The sequence below is a fragment of the Populus euphratica genome, unplaced genomic scaffold (assembly GCF_000495115.2).
Source record: "Populus euphratica unplaced genomic scaffold, PopEup_1.0 scaffold324.1, whole genome shotgun sequence".
NCBI lineage: Eukaryota > Viridiplantae > Streptophyta > Magnoliopsida > Malpighiales > Salicaceae > Populus > Populus euphratica.
The window spans coordinates 192129-216977 of NW_011500211.1; the positions used below are offsets into that span (position 1 = coordinate 192129).

At 31.2% G+C, this 24849-nt stretch overlaps 2 protein-coding genes and 2 pseudogenes across 2 annotated transcripts; all 4 read right to left on the reverse strand.

Moving 5' to 3' along the window:
* Positions 1-204: 204 nt before the first annotated feature.
* LOC105112117 (tetrahydrocannabinolic acid synthase-like) lies at positions 205-2074 on the reverse strand (annotated as a pseudogene).
* A 4251-nt stretch (positions 2075-6325) lies between these two features.
* LOC105112118 (reticuline oxidase-like protein) lies at positions 6326-8319 on the reverse strand. Its single transcript, XM_011007706.1, has one exon. It carries the CDS (start codon positions 8147-8149, stop codon positions 6542-6544), a length of 1608 nt encoding a protein of 535 aa, XP_011006008.1. The 5' UTR covers positions 8150-8319; the 3' UTR covers positions 6326-6541.
* Positions 8320-15182: 6863 nt separating this feature from the next.
* LOC105112119 (reticuline oxidase-like protein) lies at positions 15183-17027 on the reverse strand. Its single transcript, XM_011007707.1, has one exon. It carries the CDS (start codon positions 17014-17016, stop codon positions 15415-15417), a length of 1602 nt encoding a protein of 533 aa, XP_011006009.1. The 5' UTR covers positions 17017-17027; the 3' UTR covers positions 15183-15414.
* Positions 17028-23153: 6126 nt separating this feature from the next.
* LOC105112128 (reticuline oxidase-like protein) lies at positions 23154-24849 on the reverse strand (annotated as a pseudogene).

A 24849-nucleotide genomic window follows, 5' to 3' on the forward strand; every position in this document is an offset into this window, starting at 1 on the left:
ACTCTGTCCTTCGGCTGTGGATCTACCAGAAGGCCTGGGATGTTTTCTTTAAGGCATATTAAAAGAGGCCCAGTTGTGCACAAGGACTCGCAAAACCTTAAGCCTAACCCAAAATTGGGAAGCCAATGCACACCTCGTAGTGGCAGAGCACAGGCAAGGAGCTGAAAAGAGGCCATTACAGAATTCTAGCTCAAAGGGCAAAACTACAAATGGAAGCAAACAATAGATTTAGATTTGGTGGTTCTTCGAGGTTTTTGACCAATACAAATATTTATTCTGCTGTTACACAAAATCCTGGTAAATTTATTTCAGGTTCATCTTTCTTTGCCCCCATGATGGAAGCACAGGAATGCTTTGTTCATTCCTGAAGAAGTTGGAAGGATCTGTTGCGGTCTTAACCTGCATTAGTCTCTTAAAGTTGTTCTTAAAATATTTCAGGCCCCAAACACTTGCCTTTGCAAAGCTGGTATTTCCATTATTATTCCTTCCCAAATCAAGATCTCTATAGTTGAGATAGGCAGCTCTTGGCGAGTTTGAAACATATGGGACCATGTAGGCATACAGTCTTCTCATCCATTTTAGATGTCTCTCTATTTCCTCTTCCACATCCCAAGTTATAAGGTACTGGATTTTGAAAATATTTCCACTTCTATGGGGAAAAGGTATCTCCGAGTCCGAAATCTCACTCATTCTTCCATATGGTGTCAGGATCAACATTGATGCCTCCTCTTCAAGGAGCCTTCTGTACAGCCCTTCCAAACCAGTTTCTGAAATAGGTTCCTTCACGTAATCCGATTTTCCTTTGAAGAATCCTTTAAATTGAGCTGTCCGGCTAAGCAGCACATCTAAGGAGTCTCTTGGTGAGAAACCACCAAAGTAGAGGATAGATTGGATCCAACTCATTTCGCTGCAGTTTTCACGCATTAAGCCCAACTCAGGAAAGCTATCTTGCATCACTGGTAGAAGTTCTTCAGCCCTTCCCAGAAACAACGACACAAAGGAAACTCGAATGGTCTTGTTGCCATTGGGGCTAGAGGTAGCAACTTCTATGGCAGCATGGAGGAAAAGGTCTTCATGGAACTTATCTCCAATGCTTTGCCACTTCTGAAGAAGATTGCTTGCACCTTGCTCCAAGGTCCTTTTGATATTAAAAACAGTAACAGTTGGAGGGACCGGAACCAGTCTAACTTTCCATGAGAAAATTACTCCAAAGCTAGCCGCCCCCCCTCCTCGAATGGCCCAAAAAAGATCTTCTCCCATTGATTCTCGATCGAGAATTCTTCCATTGGCATCAACTATCTGAGCATCAATAACATTATCAGCTGCTAAGCCATACTTTCTGAATATGGTACCGAATCCACCTCCGCTAAAGTGTCCCCCAACTCCTACAGTAGGACAACTGCCTGCAGGGAAGCCATGGACCTCGCTTTTGTCTGCAATTTTGTAATATAACTCTCCTATGCTTGCACCGGCCCCAACCCATGCCGTCTCGTTTTCGATGTCAACAATGATGGAGCTAAGTTTAGCTAGATCAACAAGTACAAATTCTTGATAAGACTCAAAAGACAGGCCCTCGTAGTCGTGACCTCCACTTCGGACTCTTATTTGCATGCCATATTCCTTGGCACAAACAATGGCAGCTTGAACGTGAGACTCATCAAATGGAGTGATGATAAATTGAGGTTTCACAATTGAAGTGTTCAAGAATCTATAGTTTCGTATGGATGACCGGAGAACAGACGAGTAATCGGAGCTATTTTTGGTAAGGATAACTTCTGAAACTGGATTGGAAGGCTGTATACGAGATGAAAAACATTGCCAAAACTTCTCATGAGCTGAACTTCAACTTGCAGGCCAAACTGATGGGGCTAGAAATATAAGCAGTAAAAAACGCATATTGAAGATTGTCCTTTCCATTCTTTCCTTCAGCTTGAGATTTAACAGCAGGTAAGATGTTGCATATTTATAACCAGTAACCAATGTTGGCTCCCGTTTCTTATAAAGAATGTAAAGATCAAAGTACATTCGAATATATTACACTAAATTTTCTTGAATGCACCAGCAAATAAGTCAGTTGTTATAGGATTCCAGATATGATCGATTTTAGAGGAATCGTATAAAATAGGCTGCAACAGTGGTGAAAGAGATTCTAATGTCCTGAAGCACAAGTCCTTATGCTGCCACAGAATCTATGACAGCAACTTATAAATTGATTATATGACAACCAATGTTAATTCTAATAAAAAAAAATGAATACATGGATTAAAAAATCTGAATATATCCCTTATTATTGGGAAAAATCAATTAAATGGGGGACCTTATTTCAAACTTTTGTGCTATAGAGATTCCTTGGTAATTGAGTTCTGACCAGTATAAATTCCAGACACGAGTCCTGAGCCCTGGTCAGCCTCAAGAAAAGCCATGGCCTATCCAAAGTTCCAATTTTTTCTCTTTCTTGGTTGACACTTAACACCGATTGGGTTAATGGATTCCAGTCAGAATTTTGAATTGGATGCTGGTGAGTCGACTTCAAAGAATATCCAAAGCTAGCTGCTAAATATTTTATTAAAAAATAATATAAATTATAGCTTAAATTTTATTTAATAATTTAAAATTTAAAATTAAATTATTTCTTCAATATTAAAATCTTGATAATCATATGATAATAAATTTAAATTTTATTATTTTTATTTTTTTTAGTAAAAATTAAGTATAACTTAATATAGATATGTGTAAATTTAAAGCTTAAAAAAATTTACTTAAAAAATTAAATTTAAAAATAATATAAATTAAATTTTATAAATTAGTTTAAATTTTTAAATTGATTGCCTTGCATTGAAAAATATTACAAGTTCTATATTTTCTTCGGTCTTTTTGTCTTTTGCCAATCCAACTTCGCATTTTAGGCGCCACCAACAAACCAAGGTTTCTTGCTGACAGGCCTAGGCTTAGCTTTCCCTTTCTCGATACAAACTAAACGCACCAATAACAAGCCCAACTGGACCGATTTCCTAGGTGGTCTAGCTAGCTCAACTGGCACTCAACTTTTCTCTATTAGGGTAAGCCCGAGATCCTAGTGCCATAGTTGGGCTAACAAGGCGGCAAAGCATCATGATGCGATCAATAATGTAGCCACTGCTATTATATTGAGGGCTATTATCTTCAATAATAAATTGGGTTTTCCTCGTATACCGCTCTCTATAAAAGCTAGTGTGTTTGAGATATGGAACTTTGTTTTATATACCCTCTCTTTATACAAGTTGGCATGTTTAAGACACGAGACTTTGTTTTGTAGGTGTTCCCGAGCCTTACCGTTCTTTGATTTTATGTGTGCAATCCTAACATATCGATTAATGAAAAATAATTCTGAATCCAAACACTCGATATCGGACTAAAGCAATTTACAAAGTTCAACGCTTCGGACTAAAGCAATTTACAAAGTTCAACCCTTTAATTTGCACTACAAAATCACGAGGTTCTCTCAGCCTAGGTTTTTGTATTAGTAGAGATTTATATCAATGTAACAACTTAGATGAGAGGTTTTGGATTCGAAGATTTATGCAAGGAAGCAACGGGAGGAAGTGGATTTGTGCAAGTCATTTCTTAAATTCAACCCAGTTGTATTAATTTGCTAGGAGGTCACTTCGTTGGCTTATTCTCGCTTTGTACGATTAATTTGCTAGGAGGTCACTTCGTTGGTTTATGCTCGCCTTGTATTGGGGAAATCTTGCCATAATACGTAAGGAGAAAGAGGAGCGTTTCATAGAATCATTGAGAATTATGACTGGAAACTATGGAAGAAGAAGCAGATAGTGAACTCTGAAGCTTTAACAAAAAAAAAAAAAAAACCGCAATATGTGGCAGATAGTGAACTCTGAAGCTTTAACAAAGAAAAACCGCAAGTCGACCAGCCTAACACTCGGTCATCACAGTTTAACACCGAGTGTTAGGCTTTCAATTTTAACCCAAACCTAAACCCTACACTTGGTAAAATCGAACCCTCTCTTCTAAAACCCAACTAAACTTTCTATGAATCTGAGATTTGAATGATGTAGGAGTGGTTAGTTCATTGGTTTTATGGAAAGAATTTTAATTTTTCAATTTAATTGTTGTTCATCTATTGCTTTTGATTGCTATTTCTACAATATTCAAATTCTGTGCATTCTTTTATACAGTAAGAGCATAAGGACACCACTACTCATCGCAGCTACAATATTCTAAACTTCTACATCATATATGTATATGACACGAGTAATTTAAACAAAAGTAATATTAAGCATTAAGAACATATAATAAGAACAAATTCCAAGAAGAATACATGTGAATGATTAAATTAATGTGACTTAGAGTGAATCCTTGATATCATTATCCAATAGTTTATGTAAATCTTGTATTTCTTATCATGGATTTTGTTTTTTTTTTAATGATTAGCGTTGTTTATAGTATAATTACATGACCAAAAGCTAGCGACTGGGCATCCATAATTTAAATCGAGATTCAAGCGTTTTGGGAAACCTACCAAATTGTAGATGGGCTCTGGTTTTTTACCTTACAGAGGAACTCTTCTACTGGTTCGCATAGTATATTCAGTTAGAACCCATGGCAACTTCTGGCCATGCTCCCTCAGTCAAAGCCCAGTCAATGCATGAAAACTTGGAGAATGAAATTCATAGCACTCAAATATGATTCGGGCTCCCAAAGTATTGCCAAACTGATATGATGGGCTGTTGATCACGTTGGTGGGAATGTGTAATGGCTGGAGTCTCTCTCCTTCTTGTAAAACTCATTTCAGTGAAAGGAGGTTAATTCGATGATCCAACTCGGTTTAGGTTATGTTTTATGTTAGACTAGATAGAAAATTAATCCCATCAACCTAAATCTAATCAAAGTTAAAATGAAACATAATTTAATTTTTAATAAATTTAAAAACAATAATTGTTCCAATATTTTTAAATTTTCTTAAAATAATATTATGTTAATTGATCTCGAAATAAATCAAATTTTATAACCATGATATCTCTCTCATTCTCGTCTTATTAGTGATAACTGATGATTTTTATATTCAGGATCTTCAAACCTTCTGGTATCATCGAGCTATATAAGAGAAAAGAAAAAGCAAACTGCTACACTTGCTATACCACTATATTTATTTCCTTTTTCAGATTGCATGGCTGGAATGAGCGTTGACATTTTCATTATGCCCAAAACCAGAGACATTCTGAACTCATTGTCACCCCCGAGTCCTGCATTCTAAACTCAGTCTATTCCTGCAATAAACCAACAAAGGTAGCTACCAGGAGGAAGAGAATGAGCATGAGGAGGACACCCCCTTGTTTGATTCATGAGTTATGGCCGAGGTCTATTATAGTCGACATCAATACAAGCCGCATGTGGTAGTTACAAAGCCAGTTGATGCAACTGGGACAGGGCACACAACACTGATGAAGAAGGATAATATCATCGTGAAAAATCTGTAAAGGAAAAGTTGGAGGGCAATAATTGTAATGGCCATGTGATGCTGTATACATCACGGATTGCAAAGTACAAATGTCAATCATAAAGCATATGACATTATTTTATTTACCCGAAATCAATATCAATTCTAAGTTAATTTCATCAACTCAATAGGTTAGGTTACTATTCTATTGACTCCATTAAAATTCTTAAATTTTTTAAAAAATAATAATATATTTTTTTAAATTAATCTAAGATTGATTCAACCAATCCATTATCTAAATTTTAACAAAAAAAACCTTAAAAATAATCACCGTCTTAAATAATAATTTTTTACAAGTGAAGAGATGTAAAAGGAATCTGAAGGAGGTGGACACAAGCAATTGTTTTTTGAGTATTATCCTAGTCAGCCATGTGGAGACCGGAGACTTGTCATATGTGTTTGACCGAAGACAAATTCTTGCACAAGAACGTATGGAATGCTTTTGTACGGAATTGAACAGAAAGCTAGCACATGTTCCTTCCTTGAAACCATGGCAAGAATCATGGGGTTTAAGCAGTCGACAGTTTTCTAATCAGAATCAGAATGTCAAGAGCCTCAATCTTCCATACATGAATGATAAGTGATAAGCTTCGTTTCCTCTTCCCTTCACATCCCTCATGTGAAAAGGGAGAAGGGTGGGGCATGACTTTGAAAATTTCTGGCGTTAGTTAATGCACCTTCTCTCATCTTCTGTGTTCTGTGGTCGTAGATGAAGTTGCTCTATCGCAAAACAAGTACCATTCATTCATGAGATAGCAACCGAAGAAAAATCAAACACTTTGGTACCAAGGGATTTCTCAATTTTCATCCTTCAAGCAGGCAACTATGTGAAGCAATGATCACAAGATTTACATTACTCTAAAGGGAGCCCAGAACATTTATTTTATAAATTATAGGAATAAAAAGAAAAGAACAATAATGATACAAGGGCATAATTCCACCAAAAAGCAATGATGTAGCCTTTAAATTAAAATAAAGGAGCTATGAATTATTTCCATTACAAACCATTTACCTAACCGATCGGTTAATCACTATTGAAATCTTCTATGCCTTTCTTGGTAGAGTAGGGATGCTCTGTTCATTCCTGAAGAAATTTTCTGGATCCACTGCAGTCTTTACCTTCACCAACCTATCAAAATTGTCATTGAAATACTTGTAACCATAAACACTACCCTGCTCAAAACTATCTTTATCAGGCACCATAACACCAATGTCAAGATCCCTGTAGTTCAAAAATGCACTCCTTGGATTCTTGGAAACAAATGAGGTCATGTAACTGTGAAGCCTCCTTATTTGAGTCATGAATTTCTTGTCTGCTTCCTTTCCAGCTTCTTTCCAGTTCACTGAATACTGGATCTTATACAAATTGCCTGCCCTGTGAGGGAATGGCGTTGCCGAGGCAGGAATTTCACTCATTCTACCACCATAAGGATTGAAGACCAATCCAGTCTTGCCTATGTCAATCATCTTTTTCCACAACCATTCTAACCCATCTTTTGGAATTGGTTTCTGAACATAATCTGATTTCCTCTTCAAGAAATTGGCATCATTAGGATTCCTGTCAAGAAGAACATCTGGTGATGTTCCGAGATCAAAATTAGCCCACCATAACACAGACTGAATCCAGCTTGTTTCGTTACAGTTCTCCTTCTTCAATCCCAACTCAGGAAATTCTTTTCCCAGTAAAGCCACGAGACTATCAGAATCCCCTAAATACAATGTCACAATTGATGCTCTAATAGTCTGCTTACCTTTCCTTGTCACAGACTGCAAAAGCATCCTCATGAAAAGATCTTTGCTTATTGTTGGAGCAACTAATTGCCACTTGTAAACAACATCAGTAGCATTCTGATCGAGTGTTCTTTCAACTCTGAAAACAGTAACTGTCTCAGGAACAGAAACAAGCTTGATCTTGTAAGAAATTATAACCCCAAAACTTCCACCACCACCTCCACGAATTGCCCAAAAAAGATCCTCCCCCATTGCTTTCCTATCAAGAAGTTTCCCATTAACATCAACAATCTGTGCATCCAACACATTATCAACAGACAACCCATATTTCCTCAACATATTGCCATAACCCCCACCACTTAAATGCCCACCGACACCAACTGTAGGACAAACCCCAGCAGGAAAACCATGAACCTTGCTGCTTTCCCAGATTTTATAGTAGAGTTCACCAAGAGTAGCACCTGCCTGAACAGAAGCAGACTCATCCTTGATATCCACTTCGATGAACCTTAGGTTAAACATGTCGAGAATGAAAAAGGGTGTGTCAGAAATGTAAGAAATCCCATCATAATCATGTCCACCACTTCTGATTTTGAGCTGGTAGCCAACTTTTTTGGTGCAAATAACTGTGGCTTCAACATGGGATATTTGAGTTGGAGTTACAATGACAAGTGGTTTCGGTGTTGCTGAAGTATTGTAGCGTGCATTTCTTATGTAAGCTCTTAAAACTGAAGTGTAAGCTGTGTTGGATTGTGAGTAAACAAGGTTTGAGATTTTGTCTTGGGGATTTGTATTTTTTTCTAGGCACTGAAGGAAAGATTCATACACTGATTCATCATTAGTTTTGGCAGAGAAAGAACCGGACGGTACATTGAAGACAAGAAGAAGTAAAAGAAAGGCTAAAAGGGTTGTTTCTGCCATTGTGAGATTAAGAGAATGATTCTCTGTGTGGGTTTTGGTTGAGCAACGAGAAAGTATTTATAGGAAAATAAATGTAGTCTTCTTCAATGCTCGGAAAGGATTAACGTCTTTTTAAGAGAAAATTCAAAATGGAAAACTCAGTGGAGAAAATGGGAATCATGTGGTGCTGTTTGGCAAGTCAGCACTGCTTGGATTGTTCTAATCTAGCGTGAAATCATTTATACAATACTTTACAAAGGGCATGTTGGCAAGCAGCCGAATTTTATTGCATCTTGTGCACTGACTGTTGACCCTTGTATATAAGATAAACAAGTATTTAGTTTTTTGTAATCGTTAAGAAAAACCTTCATGTTAACTCATATATTAATATATTGGATAGTTTTAAAACTGTGTTTTCGCATTTAAAAAAATTAATAAATTTTCTTGGAGCATTAGTTTTAAAATCTAAATTTAAAATATCATAAATTACCCTCTATCCACTATAAAATACTTCGTTTAAGTATATAAATAGCTGGGAAATGCAATGACGTGACACTAATGACACTAATGCCTGTTTTACGACAATATTGTAATATTTTGAAATATATATGCAAGGTCAGTTATGATTATTATAAATCTTTAATAATACTGAGATGATTTAAACTCATAATTATTAAAAAATAAATTTAAAATTTAACTAATTGAGCTGCACTTTAAATATATATTATTTGTTATATGGTTGAATATTTGAATTGATTTTTCTCAAAATAAAGATGGAGAAGTAAGGAACTGAAAAATTAAAACAAGGGATGGATTAAAAAAATCGAAGAGGGAAAGTTTTTTAATTGAAGATGAGATTAGGAAAAGAAGGAGGGAAAGATCTTATACTTGATATTCGAGAAGAAAATGATCGATGTATTCAAATCATTTGGCTAAAGGATTAACTTCTTGTATCGAGCATGCCAAGGGTTGACTTGGAAATATTCAAGGAAAAGAAAACAGAGCATAACAAGGAAAAAAAACAAAAAAAAAAAACAATATGCTATACTATTTGCTAACTTCAAATTTGAATTCTTGAACTCCTAAAAAAATCGTGTTCTTCCTCAAAATAATATACAGAAAATTATGTAGTTATGAAGAACTGTTCAGCGCCTGGTTTTCAGTAATTTCATTTTAATGTAATACTTATTTTTATATTAAAAAAAAAACTATCTGTCTGTTTTATTGTATCTATTTATATAGCCATAAGCGGGCACCGTTGAACCTATTGAATTAAGAGAATTGTGTTTTTTTTAAAGTGTTTTTAAATTGAAAATAGATTAAAATAATATATATATATATATATATTATAATATTAAGACCTTAAGAAAACATTCAGAAATTATCAATTTAATATTTTTTATACAAAAACACTTAAAAAAAACAAAAACCAGCTCGATGCCATACTAACACTACTAAAAATGATTGATCTGCTTGAAGTTTTTAACCCTCTCTCTTTGTTTTTAGTTCTTTTGAGAGTCTCCAAGCCTTCCGGTCCTTAGTGCACGTTGTTGGTACGATTTTTTAAAGGGCGGTTAATGATAAGACCATGAATGCATCCATAGGATTATGTACAACTCATTTACTATATATATTATTAATAATAAAATATTTTGGAGATTATAACAAAATCTTTGACCTGAGTGTTAGTACGAAAAATATATAAAAAATTTACTTATAATTAAAGAACAATATAAAGTTGGTGTAGATTAATTCAATTATATACTTGTTTTACTCACTATTAGAATATCCCATAGCTCTATACTCCATCTCTCTCTCTCTCTCTCTCTCTCTCCTCATGAAAAAGTCAATAAAAATGAAAAGTACCACCGTCTCTCTCTCTCTCTCTCTCTCTCTCTCTCTCTCTCTCTCTCTCTCTCTCTCTCTCTCTCTCTCTCTCTCTCTCTATAGAGAGAGAGAGAGACGGGGGGGGAGAGAGAGACGGTGGTACTTTTCATTTTTATTGACTTTTTCATGAGGATGAGGGTTGTTGGCTATGAAGCACGGGCTCTTGTATGGCTATCTAGCACTGTACAGTCTCCTTCCATCGTTTCCGTTTTTCTATTTTGTCAACTATCCATTCGAAGACATAGAGCACACGGCAAGGAGTTTCGTTCTGCTAAGTAAAAGTCGGCATCCCCAATACCAATATGGCTATAAAAAAATTGTGAGACATTAAATGTAATATAATTATTCTATATTAAAAAGCAAAAAAATAATTTATATGAATATGAATGTAATTTATAAAAATAAAAAAAATAAACATGTAATATAGTATTTCACATGAAAAATTTAAGAAATAATTAATATGAATGTAGATTATATATATAAAAAAGATATATAAGACTAAGTATTTGTAAATTAATTTTATATTTTTAGAATTTATTAAAAAATACATAAAATTATATAAAAAAACCCAGGTTTTAAGTTAACCAGCAACTCACCTAAGTTTTATAAGGCTAATTGCAAGCTCGAGATTTAAAACCAGGCTAAAACCTTGAGTTAATTTTATAATAATGACTTGATTTTTGTTAAAAAATTTATTAATCAATATTATATAGTTTGAAAGTAAAAGAAGTCATTTTTCATTTCAAAATCGCAACAAAACTATCAAACTACCCTTAAAAAAAAAAAAAAAACTAACGTCTAGAAAAGTTTTTACTTCTTCAAATTGATTTTTTCATTATAATAAAGTGGATAAGAGGCAACTTAGTATTAAAATAGATAAAAAAAAATTAAAAAATGATTGGTTATCAAGTAGGAAGTGCCTGTACCCTACAAACAATATATGCAACGTCTCTTGTCTACCAGAAACTATATTTCTTCATGTCATTAAATGTGCTGCCATGTTTTCTTTCTTATGAAATGACATGTCTGGTCAAGGTGGTGTTATTGGTGTGGTTCATCTTCGTCAACTTTTTTGTCCTCTATTTTTTTCTCTCCTCCTCGATAAAATCAAGTTGCCATGTAGAATTTCAAAGTTGTCTCTGGTTTGAAATTTTAATTTTAATTTTAATTTTTTGATTTTTAATTTTATTCTTGATTATTTGTAAAATTTTAACTTGTTTTTAATTACATTTTTATTTTATTGTATTGTTTTTTTTTTGGATTTTTTGATTAAATTAATATTTCTTTTTAATTTTGCCCATTAATAAAAAATTTGCTTTGATTTTTTATTTTTATTTTTATCTTTATTCTTTTATTATTTTATTTGTCTATTTGCTAATTTGATTTTTCTTTTTAATTTCATCTTTTCATTAAAAATAAAAATTATTTTTAATTTTTATTTTAATCATCATTTTTTTAATTGCTTTTTTTTTTGTTTTGGATTCTTTTATGTAATTAATTTTTTTTTTAATTTTATCATTTAATATTTGATTGATTGGGAATTGAGCTGTTTGGTTTTTCTGAGATGAGGTGTTTTTATTCTAATGATCCGGGTCACGAATTTAAAAAGTTTAATATATTTTTTTATGTATTTTTTTTAGTTTTCATCATTTGACAATACTTTTTTTAAAAAAAATATGCTTTGAGATTTTTTTATTTTATTTTCTATCAAATTATTTCGGTCTTATAAACTAAACAGCAAATTTGATATGTTAACTTGGGTTAACTCGATTTTTATTATCTAAGTTATATGTTTGTCATGTTAATATAGGTTGAATTGAACCGATTTATTTGTCATTTTCTTATCCAATTTCATCTTTTTGTATTTAATGGAATGAAAATTAAGCTATATCTTTTTTCTTCTTAGAAAAAAATATTTTTTTTTTAAGTTATCATAATTTTTTTAATAAAAAATTTAATTAATCTATTGTCATTGTTTTTTTTAATATAAATATAATCGTTTTAATATTTAATTCAATTAGGTTTATAACTTAAGATGTGAATTTTTCTTCTTATTCCGAAACATGTTTATGACACAAAACATTCCTTTTTATGCAAAAAAAAAAAAAAAACTTGCAGCATAACACAAGGTCCACAATCAATACTACTACTATTAGTCCTCCAGCAAAAATGGTTGAATGATAAAGATCGTTAATTTCATGGTTGAATGTTTGAATTCCAATTACATGCGTCCTTTGATCTCATTTATAAAAATATATAAATTTCATCTTTGTTATAAGTTTATAAAAATATATTTGAGTACTAATAAAAAAAATGTTTCCCTTTATAAGTTTTGTTATTCTTGTTTTTTTAGAGTTGAAAGAAAATGGCATTTATTTTCAAATCATAGCTAGAAACTGAAATTGAAACGTTCTAATACCTTATCACTAAGTATAAATCGCCTAATTCATTAACTACTAAAATTAAAAATAAACATACATTTTCAGCTTTGGTTTACCTTGGTTCTAAAACTAACTTATCTTAGATTTAGCTTGGACGAGGTTAATACAAAAACCCGATTTTTTTAAATAAAATTATTTATACTTTTTTAATTTAAATTAACATATTTATTTTGTGACCCGAGAGCTTTATACTGAATTAGCTCCTGAATTGAAGCCATGACCTGAGTTGATATCATTGTCACCAAGAAATCACATGCATCCACCGTCAGGACAAGATGCATTGTCGCCATGACAATGCATAATATTCTCTCTTTTTTCTTTGTTTTTTTTTTTTTAAACTATAGTAGAATGTGGATGCTATTTTCATTCACGAAGCAGGTTATTGGTTAAACCACGCAGGTATTTATGTTTTTCATTAAATTGGTATCATGCATGCTAATTAATAGCCACTTTCTAATATATTGTAGACTAATTAATTTCAAGGCAGCACGTAGGACCCTATCACATAAAAGTCAGTATCCACACTACAGTCGTAGCTATTCTTCCAAGCAGCATAAAGGGATGGAATGCTTTAATTATTATTAATTAATAAAAACTAATTAAAGCAACTATCTAACTTAAAGGAAAACAGAACTTAAATGAATCTTTCATTAAAAGAAACGGAGTTTCATTGCGTGAATTGTGTAGGCATGACTAATTGCGGGAGTGATTTATTCTATCTTCGAAAGAAGATATATATATAGCAAGAAAATACCAAGTGTTTTAAAAAAATATAAGAAAGAAGAAGAAGAAGACAGGAAATATAAATTCGGCACTAAATTGCCCTTTTTTCAGAGGGTGTGAGGTGTTGTTTCTACAGAGTGAGTGCATTATTACAATAGATATGAAAAGCATAGGACGGGTTCTATTACAAGGTTTTAAGTTAACCAGCAACTCACCTAGGTTTTAAAATTTTCCTTTTTATCAAGAAAGGAAAATGGTGTTAGGGTTTTCAAAAAAGATTTTAGAATCTTTTTTTTTTTACAAAAATTGGTAGAATTCTAAAAAAACTTCTTAAAACAATTTAGAAGCTAAAAGATTGAATTTATATATATATATATATACTTTGTAAAACAATTATATATATATATATATATATATATAAAGATTTTGAGTATGTTACAATATAAGATATTTTAATAATAAATATATTATCCGGCCCTTTATCATTTAGCATCTTCATATTTTAAAGTTGATATTCAGAAAAAAAATATTAAAATTAATTTAAACACAACTTATTAATTTAAAAAAATATATTCAACGAGAAAATTAATTCTCTATTGCTAAATACTTAAACTGATCCAAGCAAATATATTACTGTAAAATAAAGAAACCAAGCTAACCCTAACAATTTCTTACAACCTTAACAACGACAACTATCATGCACTCCAACAAAAAAAACTACAACTAAAAGCAAAAACCTTTCCAAACGGACCTTTCACACTTGCACAATCCACCAGAAAGAGTGAAAGAACATAACCAGAAATACCTTCACAAACTGGACATGGCAGAAACGTGCTGTTACCAATTTTCGACGTGAGAATACAGCTTTGCACTCGCTACAGAGTTAGAGTTGATTAGTATTTATAAAAATATCACTCCAAAATCACAAATTATTTTACACTTTAAATAATTATTTCAAAACTAGATTATTATAAATTATATGTTGTCTAAATACAATCTTTACTGGTGATTTATACAATCTATTAATAAAAAATCTATTATATCCTTTAAAAGAGAGGGATTAATTAGAGAGGAATTAGTATATTTGTTAGTGATATCTTTTTTATTTAGTGTTTTTCGAGTGTTTTATATAAACCATTTATAAAATAAAAGGTATAATATTTTATTTATAAAAAAATTTAAAAATACTATAAATAATAAAATATTATTTTTTTCTAATAATAATATCACATATATTATTTTAAGATAATTTTATAAATTTATTCAATAAATTGCTACTTGATTTTTCTAAATCTAAAATTATAATTTTTTGTATAAATTATATTCTAGTCCTTAATTTTTAAACTTTATTTATAATTAAGTCATATTTGTTTAATAAATATCTGACTAATGCTTTTTATATGTGTAATCCATTAGGCTCCCTAATAAATTGGTTCAAATATAAATTGTAATACTAAATAAAATATAATTAAATAAATTAAATAAATTTATTATTAATTCAATAATTGATTGATTTATATTTAAAAATTAAGTACAATATTTAACAACTTGTCATGATCCTTTCAATATTAAAAAAGTAATAAGTAACTTGACTTAACATTTTAGTAATCAATTTTTCAATGTTATTATTATCTCTGTCAAAATATATTTTTTTTCAATACCATAATCATTGATTCATAAATTAAGATTTAATTTTTTTTTTAAATTTCATTCTGCCTGCAAGGATTTGTAATCAATATTATTTGAAAATATATGAAATATTTTTTTAAATTTATCTAAAATGATGAATCTTTTTTTAATTAAATGCTTTTACATAGTTCATGTTATATTCAATGTTTAATATTTTTATTGAAATATTAAACCAAACCATTTCTTGCACAATAAATTGTGCTTTTGAGTAAAATGCACTACTTGCTTTAATTTCTTCTTAACTCAAGAAGCCATAATTTTCTTCTCAAGTCACATAAGCTGTTCTTGATTAGTAGAAAATAATAAAATTGAAATTGCAACAGAAGATTTTTTTTTTCTTGAAGTTCAAATTAATTATTCTTCAACACAGTATACAACAAATTCCATCAAACCATAATTAGAAAAATCATTTTAAAAAACTACAGGGAAAAAACTAACATCTTTATTTTTTCTTTCCTGAGGATAAGACTTCCAATTTCTGTCCTGAAACTGAGCATACTCAGACAAGCAGGAGATGAACTAATTCTTAGTAAATCCCTACAATCTTCATAGGATCTTACTGTAAGATGATGATTGAATTGGAATACTTTGTTCATACCGGAAAAAGTTATCAGGATCAACCCTTGTCTTAATTTGCACTAATCTGTCAAAGTTATCCTTGAAGTACTTATGCCCATAAACACTTGCTTCCTGGAATGTCCCATTTCCTTGGCTGCCAATGCTACCAATGTCGATATCACGGTAGTTGAGGAATGCTTCCCTCGGGTTCTTTGAGACATAAGGAGTCATGGCTTCAAAGAGAGTTCTTGTCAAATTGACATAATGGTTGGTGGTGGCAATCCCTTCTTGCTTCCAATTCACAGAATATTGGATCTTGAATATGTTTCCGGCTCTATGCGGGAATGCAGTTTCCGCCTCCGAAATCTCACTCATTTTTCCACCATAAGGATTCCAGAGCATTGCCACTTCTCCAACCTCAGCCATAACCTTCCATATGGATTCCAAACCTTCCTTTGAAATAGGTTCTTTAACATAGTCTGATTTCCGTTTCAGATAGTTCACACCCTTTGGAATCCTGTCAAGTAAAACTTCAATAGGAGTTCCATGAGGCATGCCGACCCAAAACAGGACAGATTCGATCCATCTTATTTCAGCGCAGTCCTTCGCCTGTAAGCCTAATTCAGGAAAGCTTTCATTCATCACCGAAAGGAGTCTTTCTGCTCGGCCAAGAAACATGGCAACGAAGGATGCCTGTATAGTTTTCTTCCCTTGAGTTCCATTTACAGGCTGTAGCATCAATCTTATGAAGATATCATTATCTAGTTTATCAGCTGCAATCTGTTGCCACTTCCAAGCGAGGTCACTAACACCCTCCTCCAGAGTTCTGTCAACACTAAAAACTGTGACAATTTCCGGGACTGGAACCAATTTGATTTTCCAGGAAAGGATGACTCCAAAGCTTGCTGCACCTCCTCCTCTAATGGCCCAAAAGAGATCTTCTCCCATAGATTTTCTATCAAGAATCCTGCCCCTGACATCAATTATTTGTGCATCAACTATATTGTCCACTGACAGGCCATATTTTCTCATCATATTGCCATATCCACCACCTGAAAAGTGTCCCCCAACGCCTAGTGTAGGACAGACACCTGCAGGAAATCCATGGACATTGCTTTTCTCTGCAATTCTATAATAAACTTCGCCAAGAGTCGCTCCAGCCTGAACCCAAGCACTTTCATCTTCAATATCAATATTGATCGATCGAAGATTGAACATATCAAGAATAATAAAAGGGACATCGGAAACATACGAAAGTCCATCATAATCGTGACCGCCACTCCGAATTCTGATCTGCAAGCCAAGTTTTTTAGAACAAATAATGGTTGCTTGGACATGGGATTCGTGCTTCGCGGCTATGATAGCAAGGGGTTTTGGTGTTGAAAGCGTCAGGAACCTTAGGTTTCTGGCATAAGACTGCAAAACTGTTGTGAATAAAGGATTTTCAGGAGTATGGATAGCATCAGAAATGGGATTTGTAGGCTGAGAATTTTCTGTAAGACATTGCAGAAAGCTGTCTGGAAGTGCAATCGAGTTTGGCAATGAAACTGAAATCAGAAGAAGTGAAAAGAACACAAAAGGACTCTTCATTTTCTGTTGGTCTAAGATTTTAGCACAAGATATGAGTAATTGTAGGTGTATTTATAGGGTGAAAAAAAGGTGTTAAGGCTTCATTGGAAAAACAAAAAAGAAAAATATTCTTTTTAATGCTATCTATATATATATATATATAAAGCTCTGGTTAATCCGACTATTCATATGTATTTTTATTTTTTCATATTTTCTTAATATTTAGAATTACTTTTCATAAATACAAAAGAAAATTATATAAATTAAACCACCAAGAGGAGAATTAATTAGTTTCTATTAGAATTGTTTGTAAGCTTATAAAATCTCTTGATACTAAAAAATGGAAAATATATTTTGAACTGTGCAAGCAACTACAAAATAGGGTAATTGATGCTAATCTTGTCTATATTTATCAATATTTTGAGCCACTTCAAGTTCCCGAAAATGTTTGTGCATTAAATGAGAATTTTATGTATTATATAAGTGAATTTGGGTAATAAATCGCATAATTCTAATAATTGTTGAAGTTTTACAAGAAGTGAATTTGGGAAGAAAATTTCGGAAATATTAGCATTATTCTTCAAAATATTCATATATAAAAAGAAAGCAACACTACGTTGAATTTATTTTTCTTAATATTTCTTGAATTCTTTCAAGACAGCATTATCAGTTGACCTGGGATATGATCATTCCAAGTTAAAAAAAAAAAAATCAATTAACTTAGTTAAAACTAGGGTTGATTTACTGACCCAATAAAAACTCAATTAATTCTTAATTTATTAAAATAATATTGTTTAAATTATTTAAAAAAATATAATTAGAGTTAATTCTTTCAATCATTAAACCAGGTTGATTTCGAGTCAAGTTATATAACTTTATATTCAACTTTATAACTAAGCACGTGACTCAAATACCACCATGTAATTATAATCACTACATGTGTGATCCTACCATGATTCTTCCTAGCCAGCTTCCCCAAGCGAGGATTTGATGAATGGTATATAAATTTAAATAGGCTAGAAACTAATAGGACTTTTAAATATTTTTTTTAAATTAAAAGTTCTAATTTTTTATGATTTAAGTTTTTTATAAAAAAATAAAATATTAATACCCCCAATACTTCAAGAAAATAAAATATATTTTCATCCATTTTGATGGGATTTCATGATATATTTATATATGACTTATAGCTATGAAAAAAGAAAAAAAAGGCAATAACAAATCATATTTATAGAAGAGAAAAAAAAAAGGCTGGACTAATGGGTGCCCTTAGGTTGCTTGTTAAGAGTCATTTAATGTTTTTAATCAACTCGTGTGTTTTATTTATTTATTTATTTATTATAAACACTTAAAACATTATAATTTAAAATAACAATTATTTGATGTATTTAATTAGCATGATTAATTCTTTAGAATATCCGTTAAGTATTATTTGAATGTATTTATTAGGTTTCATTTATTATTGGATTGTGTTTAAAATAAAATAAAATAAATATATTTGAATATGAATTAATCATGATAATTAAATACATCAAATATTTAATTGTTAATTTATGTTATAGTGATATTCCTAGCCTTTACTAATTATATAGAACACAGAAACTAATTCCTAACAAAACAAAACAAACATTATATATATATATATATATATATATATATATTGATGGACATCACATCAGAGGCGGCTCTGGTGGATGAGATTTTCAGGCAAGCGAAATGGTGCGCCTTTCTTCACGTCAAAGAGCACTATTGCGGCTGTGGAACTGCCACCTTTTGACTTTGCCACCACCACCCATGGAGTGATTACAAAGCAAGCACATTTCCTTGTTTTTATTTATTATTATCATATAATTTTTTTTTCCATGCAGATGTGCATTACTGGGAATGTTTACTTTTTACTTTTTATTTTTTAAACTACCTTTTAAATTATTTGATGGTTTTGTGAAAAAATTTTTTTAAATATTATTCTAATATATTTTAATAAAAAAATAATTTAATTTAAACAACTTCATATAAAAATAGCGAAGGTGTGAACACGATCTGATGGGTAGATGAAGGATTTATAAAGGTGTTTGGGAGTATAATTGTATTTTTTAAAGTATTTTTTCACTCAAAAATATATAAAAATAACTTTTTTAATTTTAAAAAATTATTTTTGATATCAGCACATCAAAATAATTTTAAAACACTAAAAATATTAATTTGAAAAAAATAAAAAGATAATTTTTTTAAAATATTTTCAAAACATGAAAATAAATAGAACTTATTAGCACATTAAAATAATTTAAAAATATTAATTTAAAAGAAATAAATAGAAATTTTAAAAATAAATAAAATACAAAAATAAATTTCTATTTTTACCCAAAACCAAAAATAAAATCTTAGCAAGGTATGAGAAGCCTGGATGGGATTGATGACCCATCAGGTTTTAGATTAGGGCTCACGTAAAGATATGGTGATGGGCTGGACAAGTTTTAGGCCCATTATTGAATCCACTGATGACACAATCAATTTAAGCCCAAAAGAGGGGTGCTACATCTACGCCAGTCACCTACCATTTCATAATTTCATACAAGAAGAAAAACCAGACAATGTAGAGAATTACTAGTTCATTTATGACGTTGTTGATGTGACTTTGATTTTATATATATATATATATATATATATATATATATTATTAAGAATATTTTTGAATTATCTTTTATGTTATAATGATTCCAGCTGGAAAAATCCAAACCTATTTTTTATTTAATTTAAATTTTAAGTTATTTTAATATAAATTTATTAATTGGGTGGGTTTAGAAACAAATCGAAGATAAAAAATTTTTTAATTTTATTCTAATTAAAAAAATTTATTATAAACTCAACTGCATTGATTTTTTTATTATTATATAATAAAAAAAATACAAGAACTGACTTATAATTAGCTTAATATTGAATGATAAAATTTTAAAAAACTCAATATTAAAAAATAAAATTTTAAAAAATAATAAAAAATATCAAAATAAAAAATAAAAGGACATTAACAAAAAAATATTGAGCTTGTTAAAAAAAACTCAAATATGCATGCTTGTGTTTTTTATACAACTTGTGCTATTTGTATTTTTTTTTAAATATAGTAAACGACAAGTTGTCTATCACATGGTATAAATAGTCTATTTTTCAGTGCTATAACCTGTAATTTAGCAGCATTATATATTAACCAAGTAATTTAGCAGCATCATGTATTAACCAAGTGAGTTGTGAAATAATTATGTTAATAAATTATTAAATATAGTAATTTGATTTAATTTTTTAGTATAATTTACTATCACATAACAAGAAATTGTTGTTTAGATTTGATCAATTGTTTCATTCGTTCAATAAAAAGGTGGTACAAAGACAAACATATGAGACATGGAATCACTTTTTTTTTAAAGTATAATATTGCATTAGACGACACCAAGATCTGCTGGGAAAGACATAGAAAACATAAAAAAATCTATTTACAATTCAAGCTTAGCAGGTTTATAAAATGAAATAATCAACAAAATTAAAAAACCAAAAATAAAATAAATAGCAGTTAAAAGATGCAAATTTAATGCCATACAATTGACAAGTAGACTTCCACCTTAATCTAGATTTGAATTAAAACAAATTATTTCTATCTTTTCTCTTTTTAATCGAAAACAAAATTTGATATCATTTGTAGGAGCCAGCAATGGCCTCTCCAGAGATCAGCTTTTGGCACCTTAATAAGTAAAGGAATAGGATTGCGCACCAGACTAAAACAAAAAAACTACAGTAGGTAAAAAAGAAGACCATCAAATGACCCCTCTAAACCTGCAATATCAGATTCTGCGACAAAAAAGTTGCACACAACACAAAGATTTGACAAGCTCGAATTGCCTATGAAGATTTTGATTATTCAACTCCTTTCTAGAAACAGAGCAATCTACAGATTATTGGCACGCACCTAAAAGGATCCTGCAACTTACCATCAAATGCTATAAGAGCCCGAACCAGCCTAAAAAACAATCTAGTTTCCCTAAAAGCCGCAACAAAAAATTAAAGAAATAAAAGATCCACTCATCAAGCAAAAATTAGAGCCAAGCGATAAGTTCAGTGTTTTTAAACACTCCATATTTAATTATGTGATCTGCCATGTGGTTAGTCTCACGAAGAGAATGAGAGAATGTCAATTGAAGTATATGAAAAAGAAAATAAACAATTTTTTCTTTAGTAACTTCTAAGTTATATCGGTCTTTATCGGACTTGTTATTATAGATTTTTTTTATTGGATCTCCTTAAGCTTATGATAAGTTTGTTTGATATTGTTATCTTTTAATTTTGAAAAGCCCAATTGTCTTATAAAATGATTTTGCTATTGTCTAGATATTTTAATATCTAGGCAACAATTACTGTTTAATTTTTTTTATTTGATAATATATTAAAATAATATTTTTTAAAATTTATTTTTAATATTAAAATATAAAAAATTAATTTAAATAAAAAAATTATTTTTAAAAAAACCCAATCTAGAGCCAAGAAAATCATAATAAAATACAAGAAGATAGGCCAAACAAAAGATTGTACATAAATTATTTATATTACATACATATTAAATATTATCACACCTTGAAAACAAAAACGAAAGATAATAGACGTAGAACTAGAGATTATTAAAGATTATTATAAGAAATATTATCAGCAAAATCTACATCTAATACAAAAACATACTAAAAAACAACCTATAACAGATGACTTGAAAAACCACAACTATAATATTGGAGATCAATATAAAATTGATACAAATCAACTCAATTGATATCAAACATATCTCAAACTGATTGAACGTAATAAAACTGATTAATCTTTACTATTCATTAAATCAGTTGATTGTCACCACAAGTCAACTGGTTGACTTGTTAAGACTAACTGATCAACCGACACCAACAAAACCAACTAATTGACCAATTTATTGAGATTTTAGAATCTCAAACTTTTAATCTTTAGAATTCTATAGATTGGTAAAAAACAAAATTCTAGTCCTCAATTATTTCATTTTAAGTCAAAATTAAGACCCTAAAACATCAATTACACCTCTTAAATAACCATATATCAAATCAATATATTAAATACCATAAAAACCCTTAAATAATTCTTTAAACCACAAACTATCAAATCCTCAATTGAAAACAATAAAAGAGAGATTCATGGTTGTTACTTGCTTTTCGAGACCTTTTTAAAACCTAAAAACTCAAGGTTAGAGCTGAATCTCCTAGTGAAAAAGAGAGAGAGGGAAGTCACGATAGGAAAAGAAAAAAAGAAGAAGGGAAAATCAATTCTCAGGCAAAATACTTCTCTTCAAATACTAGGTTAGATTGGGTTTTTAGATTCAGGTTCAATCAGTGATAATATAGGTTTTACACTTTTCTTTTCTCTTTCTTTTCCGGGACTTAATATATAGTGTTGTGAAGCCTTTAAATAGAAAACAAATCCATTCACTTAATATAAAATATTGAAAAATTTTTCTTTACTAATTGAGAATCTTAAATCTTGAAAATGTTGTGGTCAAGGAAGGAATTTTTTTTTCCTTTTCTTATTAAATTTAATAAGATTTGTAATCGGTGATGCTTTAAATATCTTAATTAAAACTTTCCATATACTACAAGTCCATCATAATCTTTTTAATTTTGTTTTAATCTCTATTTCTTAGTTTTTTTTTCTTATCATTTCATTCACTAATTTTTAAATTGATTTTTCAAAATTAATAAAATGACAATAAATTTACTGGATTGTAAAGAAAAGATTTCAGAGAAAAAAATTATGTTTTTTAAAATATATTAAAATAAAAAAATAAAAAATGGATTACAACAACTTTTACCGCATGCTACAACATGCTGTAAAACGCATTGCATAATACAATAATACGAATTAGGCATAATAATTGCCTAATTCTTGGAGGCAATGAATAATTTAATTTGCTGTATGGTCTGGTAGTAGAGTTCCTCTGATGGAGTTCTGATCCAACTAGCCTAGTCTTCATGAATGAATATTCCATTGAACAAAACATTCTTTTATCAACTAGAATAAGATCGACGTCAATCATGGAAAAGTTAACTAAATGTAGCATTAATGTATTTAATTTATTCATTTATTGTGCTCCTTTGTTTTTCCTAAACTGAATAAGGAGGAATACTTTGTTCATGTTTGAAGAAATTATCTGGATCAACTGCAGCCTTCACCTTTGTCAACCTTTGGAAGTTGTTCTTGAAAAACTTATGCCCATAAACTTCAGCATTCTTAAAGTCTGTCTGGTTGCTTGGATTACCACCAATGTCAAGATCTCTATAATTCATAAATACCTCCCTAGGGTTCTTGGTCACATAAATTTCCATACCAGCATACACATCTCTTAACCAAGTAATTTGGTTGTCGATACTAGCCTCATCTGCCCATGATGTAGAATATTGAATCTTGAAAAGGTAACCAGATCTGTGTGGAAATGCAGTTTCAGTTTCAGAAATCTCATTCATTTTTCCACCATAAGGATTCCATTCCATCCTTATGTTTCAATCTCTAAGCAGCATCATCTTCCAAATAGATTCTAACCCTTCCTTTGGAATCACTTTCTTCACATAATCAGACTTGGTTTTGTAAAAAGTTGTCACTGGTTTTGAAGGCCTGTTGAGCAAAACATCAATGGATGTTCCATTTGGAAAATCTGCCCAAAAAATTGTGGATTCAATCCAACTTAATTCCTTGCACTCGTTTTGCTTTAGCCCTAAAAGGGGAAAGCTCTCGTTTACCAATTGAAGAAGTCTATCCATTTGTCCAAGAAAGAAGCCGACAAAGGAGACTTTAACAGTCTTCTCATTGGGGCGGCTTCCATTCACAACTTGTGGCATTGCCCTCATGAAAAGGTCATTGTCTAGATTGTGAGCAACTTGTTGCCATTGATAAACAATATCAGTTGCACCTTGCTCCAAGAACCTGTCTACATGGATCACAGTAACTATCTCAGGAACCGAGACCAACTTGATCTTCCATGATAGAATGACTCCGAAACTTGCTCCGCCGCCCCCTCGAATAGCCCAGAATAGATCTTCTCCCATTGTTTCTCTATTCAGAATTGTGCCATTTGCATTCATTATCTGTGCATCAATGACATTGTCTATAGAAAGACCATATTTTCGTAACATATTCCCATACCCGCCTTGACTAACATGACCGCCTACGCCAATAGTAGGGCAAACCCCTGCTGGAAATGCATGAACTTTGCTTTTGTTAGCAATGCTATAGTAAAGTTCACCAAGAGTTGCTCCTGCTTGGACCCAAGCTGTCTCGTTTTGAATATCAATGTCGATGGACCGAAGATTAAGCATGTCGAGGAGGACAACCGGAGTGTTAGATCTATAGGAAAGGCCCTCGCAATCATGGCCACCACTCCGGATTCTAATTTGTAAACCATGAAACTTTGCACAAATAATAGTCGCTTGGACGTGGGATTCATGTCCGGCAGCTATTATAGCAAGGGGTTTCGGGGTTGTAGGTGTCAAAAACCTTCCGTTTTTTATATAGGCTTGTAGAACAGATTCAAATGAAGAACTTGACGGCGTGAAGATGGCTTCAGAGATGGGGTCTGAGGGGTTAATATGGTTATGAAGGCATTGGAGGAAGTTGTCAAAAGCTGGATCAGAAGTTGCCAAAGAAACTGAAGACAAAAGGACTGAAAGCATAGTGAACGCTACTGAAATTGAAGCCACTTTGAGAATAACTTTGTTTACAGATTTTTGATGTATTTATAGGAGAGAAGAGTGTAAGAAATCGGCCTTGAGCATTTTCTTTAAGGGCAGAAGTCGGTGTTCTCAT